General features: G+C 45.8%; 2 protein-coding genes across 2 annotated transcripts; one reads left to right on the forward strand and one right to left on the reverse strand.

The window, feature by feature from the left end:
- Window positions 1-1,177: 1,177 nt before the first annotated feature.
- LOC115539982 (actin-related protein 2-A) lies at window positions 1,178-16,119 on the reverse strand. Its single transcript, XM_030350926.1, has 9 exons — window positions 15,962-16,119; window positions 14,367-14,477; window positions 8,409-8,624; window positions 8,147-8,219; window positions 5,961-6,097; window positions 4,920-5,069; window positions 3,429-3,574; window positions 3,108-3,240; window positions 1,178-2,928 (listed from the first exon to the last, which is right to left on the reverse strand). The coding sequence occupies exons 1-9, from the start codon at window positions 16,007-16,009 to the stop codon at window positions 2,758-2,760; spliced, it is 1,185 nt and encodes a 394-aa protein (XP_030206786.1). The 5' UTR covers window positions 16,010-16,119; the 3' UTR covers window positions 1,178-2,757.
- A 2,192-nt stretch (window positions 16,120-18,311) lies between these two features.
- Window positions 18,312-22,257, forward strand: rab1aa (RAB1A, member RAS oncogene family a). Its single transcript, XM_030350927.1, has 6 exons — window positions 18,312-18,543; window positions 19,211-19,283; window positions 19,423-19,518; window positions 19,992-20,087; window positions 20,306-20,437; window positions 20,668-22,257. Exons 1-6 carry the CDS (start codon window positions 18,530-18,532, stop codon window positions 20,863-20,865), a joined length of 609 nt encoding a protein of 202 aa, XP_030206787.1. The 5' UTR covers window positions 18,312-18,529; the 3' UTR covers window positions 20,866-22,257.
- The last annotated feature ends 1,380 nt before the right edge of the window (window positions 22,258-23,637 follow it).

The following is a 23,637-nucleotide window of genomic DNA, read 5'->3' on the forward strand; positions in this document are numbered from 1 at the left end:
GTTACGAGTAGCATAGTGTGTGCGCCAGAATGGCAACGTGCGTATGCGTGTGTGAGTGACGTCAGCGAGTGAGTGGACGAGCGCCCCCTCTGGATAAATGTCGTTCATATCGCATATGAGCACTTCGACGGCTGTGGAGAAATGCGATCCTCATAACTGCTCCAATCATCGATGACAGACCCTGAAGGTCAACTGGTTTTAGCCTGACTGTACTGGTACTGAAGAGCTCCACTAGCAGGAAGTTAACTATCGACTCTTACTTTGAGCTGGATTTGGTTTCTCATGTTCTTCACCGAGGCGTAGAATCCCTTCCACAAGCAGTTTATGACACACCCAAAAACACACAATAGACATCAAGTATTTATAAATCACTTTGCTTTATTTAAATCAGCGATAGGCAGTTATGCTATGAAAAAAAAAAAAAAGAAACATAAAAAGAACCAAAAATAAGATCCAACTACAATAATTGTACTTGGCACTGAATGACCTTGCTGTCAAGATAGATATATATATATATATATATATATATATATATATATATATATATATATATATATATATATATATATATATATATATATATATATATATATATATATATATATATATATATATATATATATATATATATATATATATATATATATATATATATATATATATATATATATATATGTCTGTGTGCCAAGTGCCTTCAATATACACGGGCGATCAAAACAGATATTGCAAACACCAGGTTTTAAATGCTCTTTTTGATGCCACAAGTATTCATTACAAACGACCCCTCCTCAGTTACCAACCCCTCAATCAGTTACCAACCCCTCAATCAGCCTCCGCAGACCAGTCTTACCTAGGAACAGCCAAACACGGATGGGACAGAAAGCCAGAGGTGGGGGGGGGGAGCTGACTTACTTAGGATCTGAGGGGCTGGGTACCGATTTAATTATTTAGTATATGACACTTTCAACTTTACTCAGTAAGCACAAGATGTGATGCAATGCAAAGGAAACACATCCGATACGACCATCCGACAATACATTTAACCCCCCCGCCCCGCCTGCAAAGAAGGCCGAACCAATCTCCGCTCAGAAACAAAAGCACATCCGTGATGTCAAGAAGAAAAAGAAAAACGACAAAGATTAGAAAAAATTAAATACAGACACTGATTTAAACTTCACTCAAATTTTAAGTGTGGCAAATGATTGCCCTGAGTGGAATGACATCCCTAGACATGAGGAAACCAACCGCTGTGTTCAACCCCATAACTCCCGTATATGCACTGGTGGTTGTGTTTCCGTATTACAAGGTTTAGTCCTTAGCTAAGCTAAAAGAAACTCAACCGATACCATTATAAATGTTCAGCAAACCTTCAAATGCAACACTTAAAAAAACTAAACACTAAATTGGCATCCCTGGAGACCCAGAGCCTTGTGGCCTTCATGAGACTCAATCCAAAGACCACCTTCTGGGCTCAGGGGAGGAATCAACCCAAAGACCACCTCCTGGGCTTAGGGGAGGACTCAACCCAAAGACCAAATCCTGGACAGAAGGTGGGACTTAAACCAAAGACCACCTCCTGGGCAGAAGGGGGGACTCAACCCAAAGACCACCTCCTTGAAAGAAGGCGGGACTCAAACCAAAGACCACCTCCTGGACAGAAGGGGGGACTCACACCAAAGACAAAGACCACCTCTTGGGGACTCAAAGCAAATGAGGGAGGAAATATATTCAAGACAACACCAAAGGCTGTGTCCAGGAGTTGGCTGTGTAACTCCGCAAATACAAAAAGCGTGTCTGGCTTGTAGTAGCCCTTGGCCAACTAGTGGAGCGGAGGCCGAGGAGGAGCAGCCAGTGCCTCAAGGAGACCGAGAGCCGGCAGAGAGGACTTAAACAAGATTGCCGTCGACCCGAGAGCTGGCAGAGATGACTCCAACAAGATGGCTGTCGTCCCTTCACCTGGCCGTCTGTCTCCAACAAACCGTTCCATGGTGTGTTTCCTTCTCTTTCACCTCCAAAAACATCATGCAGCCGTTTTGAATTAAGGAAAATAAAACTTATTTGATATCCACCACAAACAAATTATTGAATAAATAACGGTTAGAGGAAGAAAAAACACGCAGACGATCATTCTCAGCCTTCTCACTGTAGAGAACATCTTTTTGTCTGAAAGGGATAAGAGTGTGGAGTGGAACTCTTTATGGTGAGTAAGATGATCATCATCCTCATCACAACATTCCCAACAGCCCTCCAAAGCTTGGTAGGGGGTGGGGTGGAGGAGAGTATTCCCAGAGGAGTGTAGGGATAACAGAACAACATCATGCAACACATCCCTTCCTCCCAGATGTCTGGAGACCACTTCAACGCCCTACCCTCCTGCGGCGCTTGAGGCCACTGAACCAAAAGGATGTTCCTTACGTTGTTGTACGGGGGCGTTTTATCCGTATCCATTCAGGGGCCCGGGTCTCCTGAACGCTTGGCCCAAACTCTCCTACCTTCCCTTATTTTTTGCCTTTCCAAATTGGTACGCGCGCGCGTGTGTGTGTGTGTGCGCGCAAATCCAGAACAAAAGAAAAAACAGATCCATGTGAGCGATGGGATGGGACTGGGATGAATATTAGTGACATAATCAAGGTGATGTGGAGTTGGCTGATGGTTTGCATGTATGGACAAACAGAGATGGGGGGGGGGGGGGGGAGGAAGGGGAAGGGGGATCTCTCTGGGACAGGGGGAGGGGGAGAGGGAGGGAGGGAGGAGACTTTATCTGACGGTCACTCCCAGCTTCTCCAGAACACGCATGCCCTTCTCCTGGTACTCCTCGCGTGTGAGCCAGAAGTTGTCCTTGTCCTTCATGATGTCGGCCAGCACTGCCCCGCCCAGGAACACCATGTGCTTACGGCGTGGCGGGTCCTCGATGCGGATCTTGAATTTCTGCTCACAGAGGAGACACACAAAGAACGCTTCAACACACAACACAGTCACTGAGTGTTTAAACTACTCTGTGTGTGTGTGTGTGTGTGTGTGTGTGTGTGTGTGTGTGTGTGTGTGTGTGTGTGTGTGTGTGTGTGTGTGTGTGTGTGTGTGTGTGTGTGTGTGTGTGTCCTCCTCACCGACAGCTTGTCCACGTCTCCCTTCAGCACACGTTCAAGGTACAGCTGCTTGAGCTCCCGCTCCAGACGGGACGGCAAGCCGGGGTACATGGTGGAGCCCCCAGACAGCACGATGTGCTTGTAGAACTCTGACCTGCACAGCGTCACAGACACACTATCAACACGCAGCATCTCTGGCCTCGCAGCGGCGCCACACATACACACCGTGTTACAGTGCTAGGGTCTGTGTGGCCTCTACAGCGTCCTTGAGTGTGAGAAAGGCGCTATATAAAATAAACGTATTATTACACACCTTGTTACAATGCTAGGGTCTGTGTTTACCTGGTGTCGATGTCCGCAGCCTGGATGGTGTTGAAGAGCAGCTCGGCCACGCCCACCCCCTCCACGTTGATGAGGTGGGGCTGGAAGAGGGCCTCGGGCGCCTCAAAGCGCTCCCCGCCCACCTTGATCAGCCGGCCGTCCGGGAGCTGTGGGCAGAGACAGCCCCGCCCCCCTGGGTTACAACACGGCCAAGAACCCCACCCCCCAGGGGGTGGGTTGGGACCCTGACCAGCGGACATGTGCTGCCTCGTACCTTTTAACACCAGATACGTTAATCATAGCGGTTTACAACCCATTCATGTGTGGTTTGTAGTACCCAACCACTGGTAACTAAATCATGAGTCATTCTGGGAACTTTCCAGAATGACTCATGATGAGTCATTCTTCCCAGAGAGTCTTGGTAGGGAGTGCTTTTTGGATCAATTCCCTGATGACCTGCAAGCATGATACATCCTGAGCAGGCTCACGTCTTAAGATGGGCTCCTTTCTTAAATATTCTCACGTCCTAAGATGGGCTCCTTTCTTAAGCAGGCTCACGTCTTAAGATGGGCTCCTTTCTTAAGCAGGCTCACGTCTTAAGATGGGCTCCTTTCGAAGGCTCATGTCTTATGATGGGCTTCTTTTTTAAGAAGGCTCACGTCTTAAAATTATCTCCTTTCTTAAGCAGGCTTGCGTCTTTAGATGTTCTCCTTAAGCAGCTTAAGCGTTTTAGCATCTAAAGCTGATACTGCCTTAAGCTGCCCAACATCTAAAGAGCATAGCCTCTAAAGCGGCCTAGCATAGCGAGCTACCGTACTCGGGGGCCGGCGAGCGTTCTTTGGATGAAGCAGAGTGCCGACAGTAGCTCTTTGACAGCAGTGGGGAACCCAGCACTGTGCCGGGGGGACATATAAATGGCTCCATTGATGGCGGCTGGTCTGAAGTCAGCCAGGGAAATAAAGGAAACCCCAGAACACGTGGGAGTCTGCCCCACACCTGACCACATGCAGGAATTGAGGCAATGAGGGATGGATGCACGTGTGTGCCAGATGCCACCGCGTGTGTCGTCGTGTGTGCCGGTGTGTTTCGGAGAGTACCCCTAGGCAGCCCTGATTCCTCGCCAGCGGTAGTGCAGCGGCCACCGGCCATGAGTCTATCCCTGACCTCCAAACTGGACCGGGAGCTTTCGACTCACCATACCTGCTGCTTAACCCCAGACTCCCTGAAATAATAGGAATGATTCTGTATCTCTCTGGATGCAGGTTGACATGCAGTGTGAAAAAGGGGGTCACTAAGTTCTATGCACCCTGTATTACCCACGCTATGCTAAACTATGCCCATCGCAACAGCCCTTCACTGCCCCCTAGAGTAGCCAAGGAGCAGGAAAATAAACAAGCTCACTCTCGCTCCTCCTGGTGATACAACCACATACCTGCCAGACGGGTTCAAAGCATCTTCAACTGAACTTATCTCGTGGAACTCTGAACGTGTTTGTGTCTGTGCGTTACTGACCGTGTAGGACTCCACCAGCACGGTGGTCTCCAGGGCCAGCTTCTGCTCCTGCTCGATGTTATAGCCCACGTAGCACAGCTTCTCCTTCATCATCCTCACAGTCTCAAAGTCTGCCGAGTGGTTGAAGGCGTAACCCCTCAGCAGCAGCAGCTAGAGGAGAGAAGGAGAGAGGCATCACTCAGGGTGACCAGGTCTGCACTGACGACAACGTTCGTTACACCAGCAGTGCTTCATGATTGCCTTACCACCTAAACAGCTCTGCATCAGCTGGCACCTTCCTACCTCACTGACCAGCTACACTGCCATGCACCGACCAGCCCTCCGGCCTGCTGACGCAAAGCTCCTCGCACCACCAAACCTGGGGAAACTGCTCCATCACCTCCCCTCCCTCCGGGGCGCTCGCCCTAACCCCTCCAGACTCCACCCATCTCCTCCTGCACCGCCCACCATAACACACCACCCAACCAGTTATAGATTTATTCTAAATTATATAACCGTGCTTCTATTTTACAATGTTTTTATTATGTAATTGTACTCTTGCTTTAAAGTTACTCTGAGTATTTCAAAAGCGCTTTATAAAATAAATGTACTAGAATTATAACCGCCAAGGACTTTATAAGAAAATATAACTATATTATTAAGAGGCGGGAGACGGAACATTATATATTTAGCTGTGTGGTACAATCAACAGCCGTAAAACTCCACCTTTTCTGTGCTCAGTGACTATGTACGTTGATTGAAAGGGGATCATTTATTATTTTACAAAACCCTCAGGTTGTATAGATGCTGAGAGAAGGTGTAAATTGAAAATGGCCGAAGGGACAACGCTGTCTGGACTTCTAAATTGCGTTGCCTGATGTTTCAGTCCATCGTGTGCTGGGATGTTACCTTGATGAGGTAGGCCTGATGTCTCAATCCATTGTGTGTTGGGGCGTTACCTTGATGAGGTAGGCCTGATGTTTCAGTCCATTGTGTGTTGGGGTGTAACCTTGATGAGGTAGGCCTGATGTTTCAGTCAATTATGTGTTGTGGTATTATTACCTTGATGAGGTAGCGTGTGATGTCCCTTCCGGCGATGTCCAGCCGGCGGGTCAGATGTGGCAGCGAGAAGCCCTCGTACACAGGACAGATGTGGGTGACACCGTCACCAGAGTCCACCACCACGCCGGTCAGCAGGCCTGCAGGAGGACGAGAGGGTTACTCCCAACGCAGTCTGCCCACAACCTTCAATAGACACTATCACAGAGGAGTCATCGTAGGACAAAAACACTCGGCCTGCGGCTTTTATGGACCAGGGACCTGAGACTAGTGCACATCTACCATGTGCCCTGGTACAGAGGGTAGCAGACTAAACTAGTGACTACCATGCGCCCTGCTACAGACGGCAGCAGAATAAACTAGTGACTACCATGTGCCCTGGTACAAAGGGTTGGACTAAACTAGTGACTACAATTTGCCCTGGTACAGAGAGTCAGACTAAACTAGTGACTACCATGGGTCCTGGTAAAGAGGGTACAATATCCCTAATGATAATATGTTTGACCGAGGAAGATGCCCCTGGGAAGGGTCAGATATCATATAAATTAGGAGGCTGCGTTGTGTGTGCCCTGTGGTGGGAGAGCTTGATGCTTCTCAGCTACGAGGGAGCAGACAGAGAGAAGCCCATCCAAGACATTTTAGATGGACCATATTCTACTGCACACAAAAGCTCATTGAAGGACAGCCTTCTTTCTGATAAGTCTGGTTCTCAGGACCGGTCATGGGACAATATTTCAGACTGGTTGATGCTGATATTAAACACCGTTTTTTATGTTTAAGAACATTGTGTGTGAAACAGTGTCTGATGTGTCCTCTTTAAAACCAGTCCGTCACTAACCAAATATATGAGATGTCTCAACAATAAGTGTGTGTGTTGTTGTGTACCATAATGCCAAATGCCTTATGATTATATCCATTGTACACAAGACTGAAATAAGGTAGCCTACCTAAGCTATGTAGGCCTATACTTTATGATAATATCACCAGTTCAACTGTCTGAAAAAAGGAAGCCTACCAATGCTATGTAAGCCTATTCTTTATGATAATATCCACTGTTCAACCGATGGAAATAAGGCAGCCTACCTAAGCTATGTAGGCCTATTCTTTACCAACCCTCAAACACTAGCTGTTTGCAACAGGCCATCAGACTGCACCTTGGAGGCCTGAAGGTAAGGAGATGTGATTCCTGGTTTTAACGTGGTCCATGATGCTGGGCCTCGACCACTTGTAGTCCCCCTCCACTCTCATATTTAGTAGGTCTAGTACAGTCCCTCACTGGGTATGACACGCCCTTCATTTCGCACGTCAGTTACATAACAATATTGATATAGTTATAATACATACTAGGAACAAATAACAGTGTCGTTAGTCTACTGGCCTCAGATCTGCTATCCTAATAGGTTTTTGTGGCTCCCTACCCCACACCCAGCAGGGAAGAGTGAACCACTGTTAACAGAATGAACCATGGCCTATCTACACATAAATCAAACAAACAGTGCCCACTGGATCAATGTTATCAAGTGTAAATCAGCCGTCTCTAATGTCGTACAAATATAGTTAGGCCTAGAACCATTCCTATTTCTGTTGAGTAAGTGGCTGGAGGACACAATCTGCTGAATATACTTTGTAGCCGGATGCAAAGACCAGTGGCTAGGAATTCAGCTACGTCTGAGCCCCTGAATGGCCTTACACATCCTTGTGCTGACCAGGCAGCCTGTGTTTCCAAAGGCCTCTCTGCAGGCCCGTTTGCATCATGCTGAGACTGTTTCCTTTCAAAAGCGTTCTGGATAAACAGTGCAAGTACTGACTTGGCACAAGACGCCCAAGTTTCCGCCGCGATGGCACTTGATACCCCCCTCGAGCGGTCAGCGACGTGTTCAGCGTTCATCTACAGACTTAGATTAGAGAGGCTTCAAACCATGCATGGTCAGGGCTTCGTGTGTCATTCACAGTTCAAATGATGAGCACAGAATCGCCCAATGGCTGTGGACTGTGTTGCCATTAACAGTCACACGCCTTTTGGTAAAAACTCTTCCATTCGACTCTTGGATTATACCGCCCGAGCAAACCACAACCACTCGCAGGCTACGAGTAAGAGACTGGAGTAGAAGGCAGTCATGCTAGATCCCCTTGACAAACACTAGTCAGCACAACGACACCATTGCCTCAGGATGCAGACGTGGACCAACCTTGGGCGTAGAGCGTAAGAACAGCCTGGATGGCGATGTACACCCCGGCAAACTGGTACGTCTCAAACATCACCTGAGAGAGGAACATGGAGATCAGTCAATGTGGATAATTTTACTGAGTCGGTGGGGAGAGGAGGGTGGTCAACACGGAAGTACGGGTGGATGGGGTACTGGAAATAACCGGGGGCTAATTGAGTGAGGAAGACCTGTTAAGGCAAAGATGAGATGTGTTTGGTTACTTTGCTTGCCCTTCATGCCGTACCTCGATGATCTTCTCACGGTTCTTGGTGGGGTTCATGGGCGGCTCAGTAAGTAGAATCTTGCAGTTGCGCGAGTCAATGTTGAGCTTCTCGGGCCCGAAGGTGTAGTCCCAAAGGTGCTTCATGTCATCCCAGTTCCTGACGATGCCGTTCTCCATGGGATAGTTGACCTCCAGCATGGAGCGCAGCTCGCTGGCCTCGTCGCCCACCATCAGGTCCTGGGGGGGAGAAGCAGGACGTTTCAAAAAGGGGACATGGGGACACCTGCATCACCGGTTCCTCACCACCTTGCCTCTTCAACACATGCTGAAGAAAAAAAAATTCATGTCCCCAACACATGGATCATGGGTCCGGGAGATATGTCCATATCCATCAAACCAAACTTCAAATTAACTGTCTAAATATACAGTATATAAGCAAATTTCAATAAGATGTGAAACAAGTCTGATATTATTACGTAATGACAATCCGACGAACTGTGTAGATTTTAATACCAGTTATACTGGTAATTTAAGAAACCATTATCTCCCACCCAGTGCCCGTCCTTAATGTGAAAAAAGAAAATACAATGCATGGTTGAAATCTTTCCATTTGCTTTGGCAATAAGCATTGAGATTATTGATGGTCTGTTGGGACCACAGGGACAACTATCATTCTGCACGAATAACTGCCAGATTGCATGGGTTCCCCTCATAGCATGCCAAAGTTTTTTTGGCAGATGCTTGATTAGTCATCCAAAGTCTCTCATTCACACATCTACTTGTGTGTAGTAGTTACTGGTTGGTGATCGGTGAGTAATGCCGCGTTTCCACTGCAGGGTGTGGAACGGATCGGATCGCAAAGGTGCGGTAGGGAGGGGGCGGTATAGCCCAGCTCAGTTCCGAGGTCGCGTTTCCACTGCCGACATTACCCTTTGTGGTAGGCCGGATGTCGATCGCCGCGGCAGCTACGTAAACATCGTAAACAACGCCTTCCTCCCCAAGAATGCAGACGAACGTCTACACCTCCTTGTTCGCCCAAGCAAGCGTTTTACGCGAGATGTTAATTGTAAAGAATAATACCTTGAGGCTACTGTTTGTTTGTTTTTATCCCCGCGTCACCCGGAAGTGATGATTCTGTCGACCAATCAACGGAGGGGGTGTGTAGCTAGAATTTCCCGGGACCCTTTCAGGCGTCTCGTCTCGTTTTCAGTACCCCAACGGAGGAGTCCTGAAAACGAGGCCAAAACGGGTACGGCTAAGTCCGGGTCACGCCCAGGCGGTGGAAACGCGACCCGATCCTCACCTTTGCGATCCGATCCGTTCCGCACCCTGCAGTGGAAACGCGCCATAAGTGAGAGTTCAGCATCATTAGAGAGACAGAGAAAAAAAAAAAAGGGAAGCAGTCTGGCCACCGAAACAGTTGGTATGTGGATAGTGGATAACAACAATCACATTCTGTGCCACCAAATGACAAACTAATTTCACGATGATCCAACAACCTGGGATTTCCATGTTGCTGTCCCTGAGGTTTTCCTTTCAGAGCTTGACCCCTCTTCTAGGGCTGTACGGTATAGACTAAAACGTATATCATAGTATGATTTGAGGCATAGACGGTAATGGTATTATATCACGGTACGTTAATTGTATCTTTTAATTTTGATATAAATGCTTCTGAAGGGGTAAAATAATGATTAGGCAGCAAAACTGCTAAAGTTACTTCCATATCTGAAAAACACTAATGATTAATTGTATGGATTTCTTTCTCCACTTGCTCGCAGACCTCGCCGTATAGTTTTGCCCTCTCAATTTGGCTGAAGTGTATGCAAGAACGTAAAGCGTAGCTGGGATCGAGTGTTTTGACCATCTCTTTAAAGCCCTTTCTAACGACATTTTGAAAGGGAACCATGTCCTTACACAGGTAAAGGACTGGCTTTGGAAAATGCATGCGGAAGCGATGTCTGTGAAAGAGATGCAGAGACAGCTTCACCGCTGCCAAATCTGTCCCTGGGAAAAGTAACGTTGCGCCGAATTGAAAAAGGAACTATGTTTCTAAAACATAACATAAAAGTAGTTATGTTATTGTATTAACGTGTTACTTACTTTGTAACGCGTTACACACAACACTGTCTACCCGTCCTCACGATAAAATCAAAATCCACACCGTTGCGCAAATTCACACCGTTGTACGGTCTATACCTTTTTTACCTCTACCCTCTTCAGTTCAAATGTACTGTATGTATATGCCTGACAAAACGAAAGCCGGGGAAACCATCTACGCGCCGGGAAGGTGAAGCTTGTGCTAGAAGCATTATAGTTACTGTTTAACAGCTTGACAATGGCAGAGGTCTGTGATTTGACTGCTGCACCCAACTTCCAATGTACCAACAAAGTAAACAAGAGACACACATAATATTGTCTGCTATGACAGAGCGTTTCATGAGCCTTATTTTTGCCACCTGAAGCTGAATTTTTGACCTCATAGTTATTAGAAATCTACCCTTGATTTGACAAATCTGTAGTTTTCAAACTTAAACTGCAATCTCGGCCATCTGTGATGGTGTGGCAATGTTTGGAAATAACATTATTATTAATGTGGCAATAAAATACCAGGCTTTGATGTGGGCCAATTCTTTCCTAGAAAATGTTTAAATGTTCCCTTAATTTACGACCAAATTGAAGGTTTAAGAGCCAGGACTAGATTGAAGGTTTAAAGGCCGTGTTGCAGGTTAACCGGAAGTTTTGATTATACATAAAGTAAAGACTTAGAGCAATGAACTGAATAAATGCATGGTATAGCCTATCGGACACGCAATCAGTGCACTTGCAAATTAGTGCCTGCAAGTATGACCGATCGTGGTGTGACATTATTTAACAATCTACTGCAAATAAGATCAGACAGATGTACATTGAACACATACACAAAGCACATTTGTCCAACCCGGCAGATGCCGACAGACAGCCCACAACAAGCCAAACATCACCACGGCGGGTGTGCTCTCTCTCTCTCTCTCGCACGCCCGTACACAATCACTCCAACTCCAAGGCTGCTTCACTAAGACCACAACTAACCACAAGGCCTTCATAACCATGCAGTGTGCCGAAGCCTGAAAGGACACACGCACAGTCGCACACACTCATCTTATGCAAAACAATCTGTTTTATCATCAACATTCAGTCACTGCAAAGATTTAAAGAATAGCCTCTTACCATAAGTTAAAATGGACTCACAGTGTTTGAGTGATAGACTCGCTTTTAGCTTTCGCTTGCTATCCGTTTTTAGTATGACTCTCAACATTACTTCTTTCTTCTGTTTGGCGCACATGGGTAATTTTCATACGTGCACAGGACTGGCTGGCTCCGCTTGGTAAATAATATAACATATCTATCCATCAATCTATCTGTCTATCTATCTATCTATCAACGCATATGTCTAGTTTTAATGTGATGTATTTTGTGTATGTCCATGTCTCCCTTGTTCTGTGTGAGCCAAATCACCTAAATGAATCCCGACGATTAGTGTCGTTTGGCATTAATAAAGACCTGCCTAGGCTATCTATCTATCTATCTAGGCCAGGGGTCGGCAACCCTAGGCATGCGTGCCAACACTGGCACGGGGCAGCAAAATCATTGGCACACTTGAAAAAAAATAAAAAAAATCTTTATTTTAATTGTATTATTATTATTAAATGTCACCGGAGGAATGCGGAGGCATAAGCATTGCTACCGATTTTTTTTGCACTTTATTCTGTATTGGGCATTTCCTCCCAGTGCAAATATATTTAAATTAGTTACAGAAAGAAGTTTTCTGAAACGGGATCAATTAATAGTTTTTAAACCTATGTTGTGAGTAATAGAGAAGAAAATATTTAAAATATTGTTGCAAGTGGCCTGTATGCACCTTCACATGGTTTTGCAAAGCTGCACATGTCTTAATGATATTGATATTGATGGTTCCAACATTCTCATTTATTCTCGTTTTTTACAATCCTCACAGTGCAAATATGTTTTTGAATGAGTTTCTGAAAATGGTGTTTTTAGATGGGACATATGTAATTATAATTTGTACGCCCATGTTGCAAATATAACAACCAAAAAAACATTTGAAATGTGGATGCATGAATGTGGACTATGTGGAAATAATACGATTCCAGGTCTTCTGGAAATGTTTTTGGTCACTGTCATAATTCAGCTTAATTTTTTAATATATTGTTGCTTAAGGCACACTCATTAATGAGAAAATGTAAAACTGCCACTGCATGTTGAAAAGGTTGCTGACCCGTGATCTAGGCTATTAATTAACAATTATTCGCCGAAGGCAAAGTGAATAGTGGGGTATAGCCCCCGAGACCGAAGGTCGAGGACACTCCAAAAATAAACAAGATAACTCTTTTTGCCGGGATTTATTTGTTTTTATTAGCGGTTTATTTGTTTTTATTAGCGAACATTTTGTGATTAAAACAATATCCCGAGTTTGAAATTTCAATCATGGGACATTGCCCAATATCCCATACCAATCAAATTGCGCTATCTTAGGTGGTTCACGTGTTGCACATACTAACTATCTATGTACTTATCTATGCATCTGCTTAACCATCTCTTACTAGTCTCTACTCTCAAGGGTCTCAATGCGGCTTTGGTCTGTGTCTCCCTAGTCTCGCAAAGCCAGACCAAACTACAGCAAGTAGAATGGTCTGGAGCCACGCTACCTCGAGCCGTCTATCCGTTGGGAAACTGGGCGGGCCTGTTTTATTTCTTTAAACCAATCACAATCGTCTAGCGCGGGGCTAAGCCCGGGAAGCAGCAGCGGTGTCCATGCAAAATAGTGCCGGGGGGGAAATTATTTTGACGGAACTTCTTGACGTTCAGAGGCTGTCAGAAATGGCTCAATCCCAAACGCCACAAAAAACCATTAACGATGTATGTCGCCTATGTGGAGATAATTTTATAGATAAAAAGAACAAACATCGTTTGATTCTTTGTCACGATGATTTCAAGCCACCATACACTTTGGCCCTTGAGGAGCTCACGGGACCTATAAAAACGAACGACGTTTTAACATTTATATGTGGTTCTTGTAGAACACTACTAAAGAAATACCGTAGGAGCTATTGTGAAGTGGAACGGATCGGTTCAGTGGTTAAATCCATGTCAAACGCTCATGCCGCCGTCAGAGTGAAACGATGCGCCAAATCCACACCAACTGCCGATAATCGTGACCGCAAACGCATCGTCCCCGGGGAGAATCCCCGGGGAGAGTCTGGGCTTTTCCAAGGTAATGTCAAAATAGGCTATGTTGTGGTCCTACCATTGTAATGAAATCAGATAGTCAGTAATCAGTAATTACATTATATTAAAATTAAACAAGATTGGATGTCTAGTTCCACAAACAATTTCGAAAACTTGGTAACGCCAGCAACCGGAAGGGGAGGAGTCGCGGCCAAATCGGCCGCTAAGCAATAGACGCTGTCCACTTCCGTTCAGCCAGACTAGTGTCTCCCCAACGTGACGTCATGCAATGCATTCTGGGGCAAATGAGAATCAATCGCAAACGGCTAAAATAGTCCCTACTTTTTCGTTTAACATTCCGTTTTGTGATACCTAACAACCTTAAATACAATGGATAACAGTTTAAATCTTTATTACCAGCAAGAAAATTGCACAAATTTGTTTGAAAATTAACCCTGCAACACAGCCTTTAAGAGCCTGGACCAGACTCAAGGTTTAAGAGCCAGGAACAGAATCAGGGTTTAAGAGCCAGGACCAGAATCTGGGTTTAAGAGCCAGGACCAGACTCAAGGTATAAGAGCCAGGACCAGATTGAAGGCCTTTCTCCATCCGTCCATAGAACAGACAGATGGAAGAACCAACATGTGTTTGCATCATGTCTCAAAGGGACAGGAATGTTGTGCAGCAGCTTGTGGGCCTTCAGTATGCTGTGAAGACATGCTCTGTGTGCGGAGAACCTCTGACCGGCCATACCTTAATCTCGATGTTCCCCACTTTGGCTGTAGAGCGAATGATTGGCCTGCCAACCAGTGCTGGGAAGATGTGCTCTGGAAAGTTAGACCCGGCATAGCCACACTTGACAAACTGAAGAAAAAAAAGGATGAAAAGATCATTAGCCTAAAGACTAAACTACAGACATTGAATACATTTGTTGTTTATAAAAAAATCGATATGTGTAAATAAGGCGTGGGACTGAACACAGGTTAGTAATTAGGGGTGTGCCAAATAATCGTCATGACGATGCATCGCGATTCTAATTTTCACGATCTACTGCATGAATTGAGTTGCTTTGAGTTATCAATTGAACACACTATCCAGATCATACACAGCCAGTCAGCCACTGGTAATGGCTTAATTTTTTCTTAACAGTGTTCAGTGAAAATTCGCAATGCATCGCAATAATTCAAGTATCGCGATGCATCGTGATAGAATCGCATCGTGGCATGTGAATCGTGATACGAATCGAATCGTGACTTCTTTGGCAATACCCAACCCTATTAGTAATACATTATTTACCACCTGTCACTTATCTGCAATGATCAGAATGGACCACATTCACTGCAACCAACAATCCTGATGGCATTTTAGACTATAACTTATACAAAAATGTAGATAATTGTTGTTAAGAAAAATAGCTTGACAACTCGTTAAAGGCACGGATTAGGTATTAAGGCAACTATGCCCCAAAGTTTGGAGAAGCACACAGTGAGAAAGATTTGTGCAGAGATATTGGTTGGAAGAATCCCCATACATGGAATCTCTTTAATTGTGTCAAGAAGGCTCGCTGGTTATTTCTCTTTGGATAAATCAATTTATTTTATAATTATGAAGAAAATATTTAATTTACATTAAAAAAAAAATCAGGTACGTAAAATATGCGTATATTAGCTGGGCGGGGCATCTTTATGACCATTTGCTTGCCCATAAATTTAACAATATTTGGTAGGGATTAACATAAAATTTGATATTTGTTTTAACTAAACATTGTACGGGTTATTCTAACATTCTGGAATGATTGGAAGATGGATAAAAGACGAGTGAGCCTTTAACAGAAGCTTACACTCATACTGCAACAACACATTTATGACAGACTGGAGCTGAAATAAAAAAATATAGGAGAGAATGGAGCTGAAATCATCCCATCTACTGACAGACTGGAGCTGAATTCAAGCCATCCAATGAACCTCAGGAGGAACATCAGGTCAGCCGAAACAAGTCCGCTGCGAGCTAAACCAGTAACACGAAGGATGACAGCCTTTATCAGCACCGATTCATCGGCGGGGGCTCGGATTTAACAACTACACCGACCCCTGGCCAACCAGCTCGAAAGAAATATCAACATAAGTGTGTAGAAATACGACAGACCGACGTATGTTCCCTAATCAAACTGACAATCACATTCCTTTCAATAGCCACCCAGAAAAGCTAACACGTTAGCGGCAAGCTAACAGTGCCGCCGCTTCAGTGACTTCCTGTTTCTCTTATCCCGTCTTTAGTGAACCCCAGCGCCGCTAGAGACCCCGGACCCCCCGCACGGTGCCACCCGGCCCGTCTGCTCACACACTCACCCCGGTTCCATTGTCACAAACCACCACTTTCCGTCCTTGACTATCCATTTTTTCAGCCCTGAAACCAGTCGGTTTCCTCTGCCTGGTCCACTTTTTTGGTTAGGCGGAAGTCACCACCCTGCGTTAGGGGCGGGCCGACCCTACCGGAAGTAGCCACCCTGCGCTAGGGGCGGGATGTCTCTACCGGAAACAAAAAATATACTGCAGACAAGAGCAAAAGCTGGACTCAATCCATCTCCATTATAATATTTATATATAAGGCTTGTAGTGGGAACATTTTATTTTCACATTCTGTTTCTCTAGCTGCCATTTGTATGGTATGTGCCTGTTTTCTTGACCCCTTGGAAAGGTTGAGAAGCCAGGGCTCCAACTGATTAGGCATCGGATTATTGTATTATTGTTTAACGTTGGTTTGCATGTTTGTTGTATGCTTTTTGTATATTAAGTACTTTTATTTAGAGGTGGGGGGGCACAAACGTAATAATGAGCTAAACCTGTTTTTCAACAGCTTCTACTCAACCCCCGCCCCTGTGAGATCAGCAGGTCAGTCTTGGCCCCCCTCCTCCATCACCTTTATCACCAACCCAGACACTGCCCTCCCCTCTCCCCCGCCCTCTCCCTCCGACTCCATTGACCTACTGCAGTTTGCGTACCAGGCGCAACTCAGCATGTACAATGCCATCATCTACCTGCTGCACAGGGCTTACTCACACCTGAAGAGGCTGGGGGAACACAGTGAGAGTCAATGTCTTTGACTTCGCCAGTGCGTTCAACATACAGCCTGTCCTGCTTGTGAAGAAGCTCTCAGCGTTACGGTTAGACCACGACATGGTGGCCTGGATTGGGGACTACCTCTCCAGCAGGCCACAGTACGTGCGGCTGCAGAACGGCCTTTCTGATGTGGTGATGAGCAACACTGGGGCACCCCAAGGAACCGTACTTTCACCTTTTCTCTATACCATCTACACCTCTGACTTCACCTTCAACTCTGGAACGTGCCACCTACAGAAGTTTTCAGATGACTCCTTCATCATGGGCTGCATCAGTGATGACAGGGAGGACGAGTACAGAGGTGTGGTGGAGGGTGTCGTAAGATGGAGTCCGTGGAGAACCACCTCCAGCTCAACATTGGCAAGACCAAGGAGCTGATGATGGACTCCCGACAGAGCAGGAAGCCCCCAACCCCCATTGCCATCCAGGGGGTTGAAGTAAAGACGGTGGACTCGTACAAGTTCCTTGGAGTAGGCATAAGCAATAAACTGGACTGGACAGACAACACAGAGGTCCTCTATCAGAAGAGTCAGAGCAGACTCTTCTTCCTCAGGAGGCTCAGGTCCTTTGACCTGTGTTGCGGGCTACTAAAGATATTATATCAGGTTTTGGTAGCCAGCACACTGTTCTTTGCTGGGGCGTGCTGGGGAGGAGGCATCAAGGCTTTGGAGCCCAACAGAGTCAACAAGCTGGTGAGGAAGGCCAGCTCTGTTGTGGAACTAGAAGTGGATGGTCTAGAGGTAGTGGTGGAGAGGAGGATGAGGGACAAATTCAAGGCTAACATCTTGGCTAACCTCTCCCATCCCCTCTATGTTGAGCTGTGGCAGATGGGGAGCACCTTTAGCCACAGATTAATTTCCCCCAGGTGCAAGACAGATCGCTTCAAGTGCTCCTTTGTGACAACAGCCATTAGGCTGTACAACAGTGCCTTGTGTATGTGCATATGTATGTGTATGCATATGCATGTATGTGTGTTTATGTATGCGTATAGATGTTTTTAGATAGATAGATAGATAGATAGATAGATAGATAGATAGATAGATAGATAGATAGATAGATAGATCATATAATATACGTCACCACACCCGCACTTGGAACTCGGCACAGAGATGGCGATCTCTCTGCTCCACTTCACCACTTTTTTTCAAGGCGATAAAAGCATAGAAAGAGGTGAAAACCACTATAAGTCGGGGCATGTGGAGAGTTTTAGTTAAGTGCCATCTCTGTGCCGAGTTCCAAGTGCGGGTGTGGTGACGTATATCATATGCGTCGAGAGCAGCGAAGAGCTGTAGTTCATAAAGCGGCCTCACATAAAACCTAAAATTATCAAACCTCTTCACGACATTTTTTAGTTTTCTTTGCATGAAAAATTATCATTTAAATCCACAAACAACATATGTGTAATCCAGGGCATATAAAGACTGGGACCAGAAAATAATTATTTTCTCTCCATTGACACCCATTCATATTTTTCGATCTCATAGGTCCCATGAGCTCTACCGGAAGGGGCGTGACATCGCCACTCCATGAAGTGGACGTGTTTACCGTGTTACATTAGTGACTACAACACCCAGAGGCCCAGACTACAACACCCAGACGCCCAGAGTCAGGTACTTCCTGGTCAGACCGACAGGCAGCCATATTTGATTCGATTATGCTTTACTGGTTGCGACGACTAGTTCAGCTAGTTCTGGAAGAATACGGTCTTTGTACTCGATCTCAGCTACATTTACAGGTTTATCTACGACAACCTTAGTGGTATCTCCAATAGTAACTTTATATCGTGTGTAGTCAACGATGAATCCTGAATAGTAAGTGGCCCTTCTTCAGATGATTCCTTTGCGGTATAGCTGTCAGTGTGGCGCTAGCCGCGGAGCTATCAGTAGCTAGTCTCTGACTCACTGTGTACAAGATGAGCGTCAGCTGCTTTGTCTTCATGTACGGCCTGTCAGTCACCTGTCAGCCGCGCTACACCACACCCATGGTCACATTCGTTATTCCATATATTCTATTAAAACTGTTGATTGCCCTGATCTTTGTTTTGTCTTCGTCATCAGCATCCGAGGACGCTAGCATGTAGCTCCAGTAGGGTGCTAACGTTAGCTGCTCTACTAGATATGTCTTTAATTGTACATTTATTGTAAGGAGTAACGACTACATTTGACATTTACAACTGTCAACCTGGGAAATACAGATTTATGTGAACCACTGATTTATAATAAATGTTTTTTATTTCACTAATTGTTTAAAGGTTTAGTTGATGCTCAACGTGACTTTTAGTTCAAAGTAATCTGGCACTGTGTGGCTCGGAAATTATGTATGATCGTGTTGAAAGTGTTAACTATTTTGTATTGCATAACAGCTTAGTGTAAAATAGTTGTGCCACATTATGCTGTTATATATCTTGTTATATATACAGTTGGGGCAAAGTGCAACTTCATGAATGTCGTCTAAAATTAACGTTGTTTATTTTTGCAGTGACTATTTATTCAAACTGCTCCTGATTGGCGATTCTGGTGTCGGAAAGTCATGTCTCCTTCTCCGGTTTGCAGTAAGTTCCTTTTTTTTTTAAGTTTTAGGAAAACGCCCATGAAACATAATTGACTTCTAAGCTGCATTTCTATGTTGACCTATTTTACTGTGTGTGTGTGTGTGTGTGTGTGTGTGTGTGTGTGTGTGTGTGTGTGTAGGATGATACTTACACAGAGAGCTATATAAGCACCATCGGTGTGGACTTCAAGATCAGGACCATAGAACTTGATGGCAAAACCATTAAACTTCAGATTGTAAGTTCATCCACCTCAATTGGACAATACAGTGCACACGTGTTGCTCATGCTAAGTTATGCATCCCTTTTACACGGACATCCTGCAATATTGCTAGAAAGAAGATCCTTCTTTCCTCCACCGTCGGCGTGATGCGGCCCGTGTGTGCTTTGGCACAGCATGCTGGTGTTCTAGAAACAAAGCTCAACGTCTAACACGACAGTGCCAGCGTCTTGACATCCAGTTTTATATGCGATAAAACAAAACAGAAACGATGAATGAAAATATACATGAAGTTTTATTCACAAACTCAATGAAACCTCCATGAACATAATAAATAAATAATTGTATTTCCGGGCAATTGCATCGATAGTTGTCTGATCAATAGAATGGAGGGCTGTTGGCAGAATGGCCTGGATTGTATTCAGTTTTTCCTCCTCCTGATGCCCGCTGAGCATTTTCTGCAATTGACAAATTTCCCTCTGCATTCACAGTGGGATACAGCCGGTCAAGAACGGTTCAGGACCATTACTTCCAGTTACTATAGAGGAGCCCATGGCATTATAGTGGTTTATGATGTCACAGATCAGGTAGGACCCTCTTCCTTGCTCTGATTATAATCCACTTCCAGTACTTGTTATTGAAACACAAGGTACAGGGAGAAGAAATTTTACTGCCACCAAGTGCCATGAGATTGGAATGAGTAAAAATGATCAGTGGAATTGCAAACGGTATTTTTCTGAGCATGTATTGTATGGGGTGCAGTGTCTTGATGGACTAACAGTGTTGTACACCCCCCTGTGCTCAGGAGTCCTTCAACAACGTGAAGCAGTGGCTCCAGGAGATAGACCGCTACGCCAGCGAGAACGTCAACAAGCTGCTGGTGGGCAACAAGTGTGACCTGACTACCAAGAAGGTGGTGGACTACACAACAGCCAAGGTCAGCCACTTTAGACTCATCAAAACATCTCTCCGTAATAGTTGCAGATTAATTTCCCTATACTTTACAATTGTGTAATGACTGAATGATGTAATGATTGGAGTGGAAAATAACCTAATTATTTGTAGCAACAACTCCAAATTCCTCCCTCATTCCTGTTCTCCTACCCCTCTACCTCAGTATTGGCGTGCAGTACCTTCAGTCTGTTGATGGTTGTTTGTCTTGTCCAGGAGTTTGCAGACAACCTGGGCATCCCCTTCCTGGAGACCAGCGCCAAGAGCGCCACCAACGTGGAGCAGGCCTTCATGACCATGGCTGCCGAGATCAAGAAGAGGATGGGCCCGGGGGCCACGGCCGGCAGTGCGGAGAAGTCCAACGTCAAGATCCAGAGCAAGCCCGTCAACACCACCTCCGGGGGCTGCTGTTGAGGCCCCCACCACCCCATCCAGTGAGGGGCGTACCCCAAGTCAGCCGGGCCCCGCCCCCCAGTGCCCCACCCACCAACAAAACCCTGACCCATCTAATGTCCCCCTGCTTCAGACCCCCCGCCAACGACAAGAAACACGACCAGAACCCTGACCGTCTCCAACGTCCACCACGACCAGAACCACATCTAGAATCCCGACCGTCTCTAACGTCACCCTGCTTCATAGACCCCCAGCCACCAGGACAACGACCCGTCTTACGTCACCGTGCTCCACAGGGATGGCAGAGGGGGAGTGAGAGGGATCCAGCAGAATGATTGCAGATGAGGGTCATGTTAGCAGATACAGAACAGGCCCCAGCACGGTGAGCCCACCCGCCTGGAGGAACACTGCTGCTCTCATTCTTTTATCTTTATTATGTCTTTCATACTCAAATGCACACCCGATTTGAGAAGTTAATAAATCAGCAATTTTTTAAAAGTCTAGAAGTGACTTCGACCAATACATTAAATGCAAGTATCACTATTTGTGTTCCTTCCCTTCTTCTTCCCCTATTTTTGGTTCATGTGCCGAACTCAGCTGGGTTGCTTGTTTCTGATAGTTTAGGCTGTGGGTAACCGGCATGAGGTCCTCAGGACGAGCAGATGAAGCTGCTGCTGTTAGAGCACGCGGCATGCATGTCAGCAGAGCTCATGACATTCCCCCTCTCTCTATCCCCCTCTCTCTCTCTCTCAGTGCATCTGGTATGCAGTCGTTTGGGGAACCTGTGGTGGTTTCCTTTACTATAAGACCAGATTAGGTGGAGGTAATGTCCTGGTTCAACCTCTCAATGTGGCACCACACCCGCCCCCTCCTAGTTCAGAACTAAACGGCCAGTGCCTTTGGGGCCAGAGTCAGACGTGATGTTCTGCATCTGATGAACCGTGATTTTGGCATAGCCCCCCCATTCCACCGCAACGGGCTAGCTCTTACTGCTTAAGAGAGTTCATTGTTAGATGGAACCAAGCAATCTTGTGTGTGTGTGTGTGTGCGCGTCTGTGCATGCATGTATGTATATGTATGTACTATCCCAGACAGGGCTGTGTGCTGGTATAAAGGATTCAACCTGAGCAGGGCTGGGACGCAGTGTCCATATTGTTAATTACTTCGCTTATAGTTTCTCAACCAACAGCACAACCGGAGAGACGACCACCATCTAAGCTATGAGATACATCTATAAACTGTATATATTTATACATAAATGGAGGAATTGATTTGCAAATTCGATAGAGAACCAAGTGAATGACATAAATTTAAGGAAATTGTTTGTAATCTCAGTCCGTGATTAAGTGGCTGCAGACATGAATTTTTGTGGCACAATGTCTACTATTAAACAATGAAGGAGATCTTTGATAACGGCGTGTGTTGGCAATATTTGTTGTGTGTCTTCAATCAAAACGCTTGCTCTACATAACATGAATACCAGGATGCCTTGATTCATCCCCGGCTGCGACAGTAATAGTTTAGCTATAGATGCAGGATGCTGAGGATATTAGGCTCCATTAACATCCATAAGTTGCAGACACGCAACAAGTCCCCTCCAGTGGCCCGTCTTCTACCAGGCATGTGCCACCTCATTGGGTCTGTAACTTACCACTAGAAGGCAGTGTTCCATTATATTGATATACTGTTTATTATTCAAGTTATATTTCTGTAACGCAAAAATATATTTGCTAGAAGTACACAGTTAGAATATTGGAATATTAGCGTTATTTGAAAGGCATCCATAGGTTGGCCTAAGCTTTACGTACATGTATCATTGCCATGATCCATGCAGGACCATTACGCTCTGTACCAAGCGATGGCGGACATGTCGCCGACTTGTGTCGTGATGCATTAAGGACGATAACGATTGAACCAGGTCGAAGTGGATAATCGTTTGTTTTGGGGTTGACCCAGAGTGGCCCAGCAGGGGTTTGTTGATAGAGTGTGTGCTCCTCAATAAACATCTGGCCGTGCGGAGCAGCTGAGCGGTGGTCGATGCGGCCCCCCGTGGCCACAAACACTATGGGTTGGGCCTACTGGTGCCACACACACTCTGGGTGGATGCTGCACCACTAAACAGACTTTCACACAGAAGAACCACGGACAAAAGAGAGAACAACTCCCGCCCTTTCAGGAGAAAGACGATGTTTGGCGAATGGTTATTTCCGGTCGCAAGAGGCTGTGCCCCTTGTTCAGCGCGAGCCGCTTCTCCTCGCGCCGCTTTTCCATTTTGGGGGAAAAAATGCGCGTTGAGCGTCAAACAAAGAGCGGGATGGTTTGTGATGACCACGTCGAAAGATGAGAGGGTCGCGGCCTGCGTGTGCATGCGCGTGCGTGTGCCCAGCCGGTTTCTGTTTGCCGGCTTCGTTTGTTCTCGGTTGCTCAGCAATGGCGAGGGAGAAAGCATCTGTGACAGCTGTAGAGCCCGGGGGCCCCCGCCCGGGAACCCCCATCCGGCTCCCTGAAAGAGTCCCTTGGAGGGGCTGCTTCTAGGGGGACTCAAGGGGGCTGATCATGTGTGAAGTTCACTCCATTTCTGACAATACTCCGCACACACCTCACCGCCCAAACGAATCCAAGGCTCCAGCTGATGACTTTTGGGTGTTAGTATAACAGTCCGAAGGCCTCTACATGTCCGTTGTATGCCTACAAAATGTGAAACATGACACTTTTTGTAAGGTGGTCAATTGTACACTGCCTGCCTCATTATCATTATATTTTAAGATCTTTTTATTGCTTTGCTATACCATC

This window comes from Gadus morhua, chromosome 3, assembly GCF_902167405.1.
Source record: "Gadus morhua chromosome 3, gadMor3.0, whole genome shotgun sequence".
Classification (NCBI taxonomy): Eukaryota; Metazoa; Chordata; class Actinopteri; order Gadiformes; family Gadidae; genus Gadus; species Gadus morhua.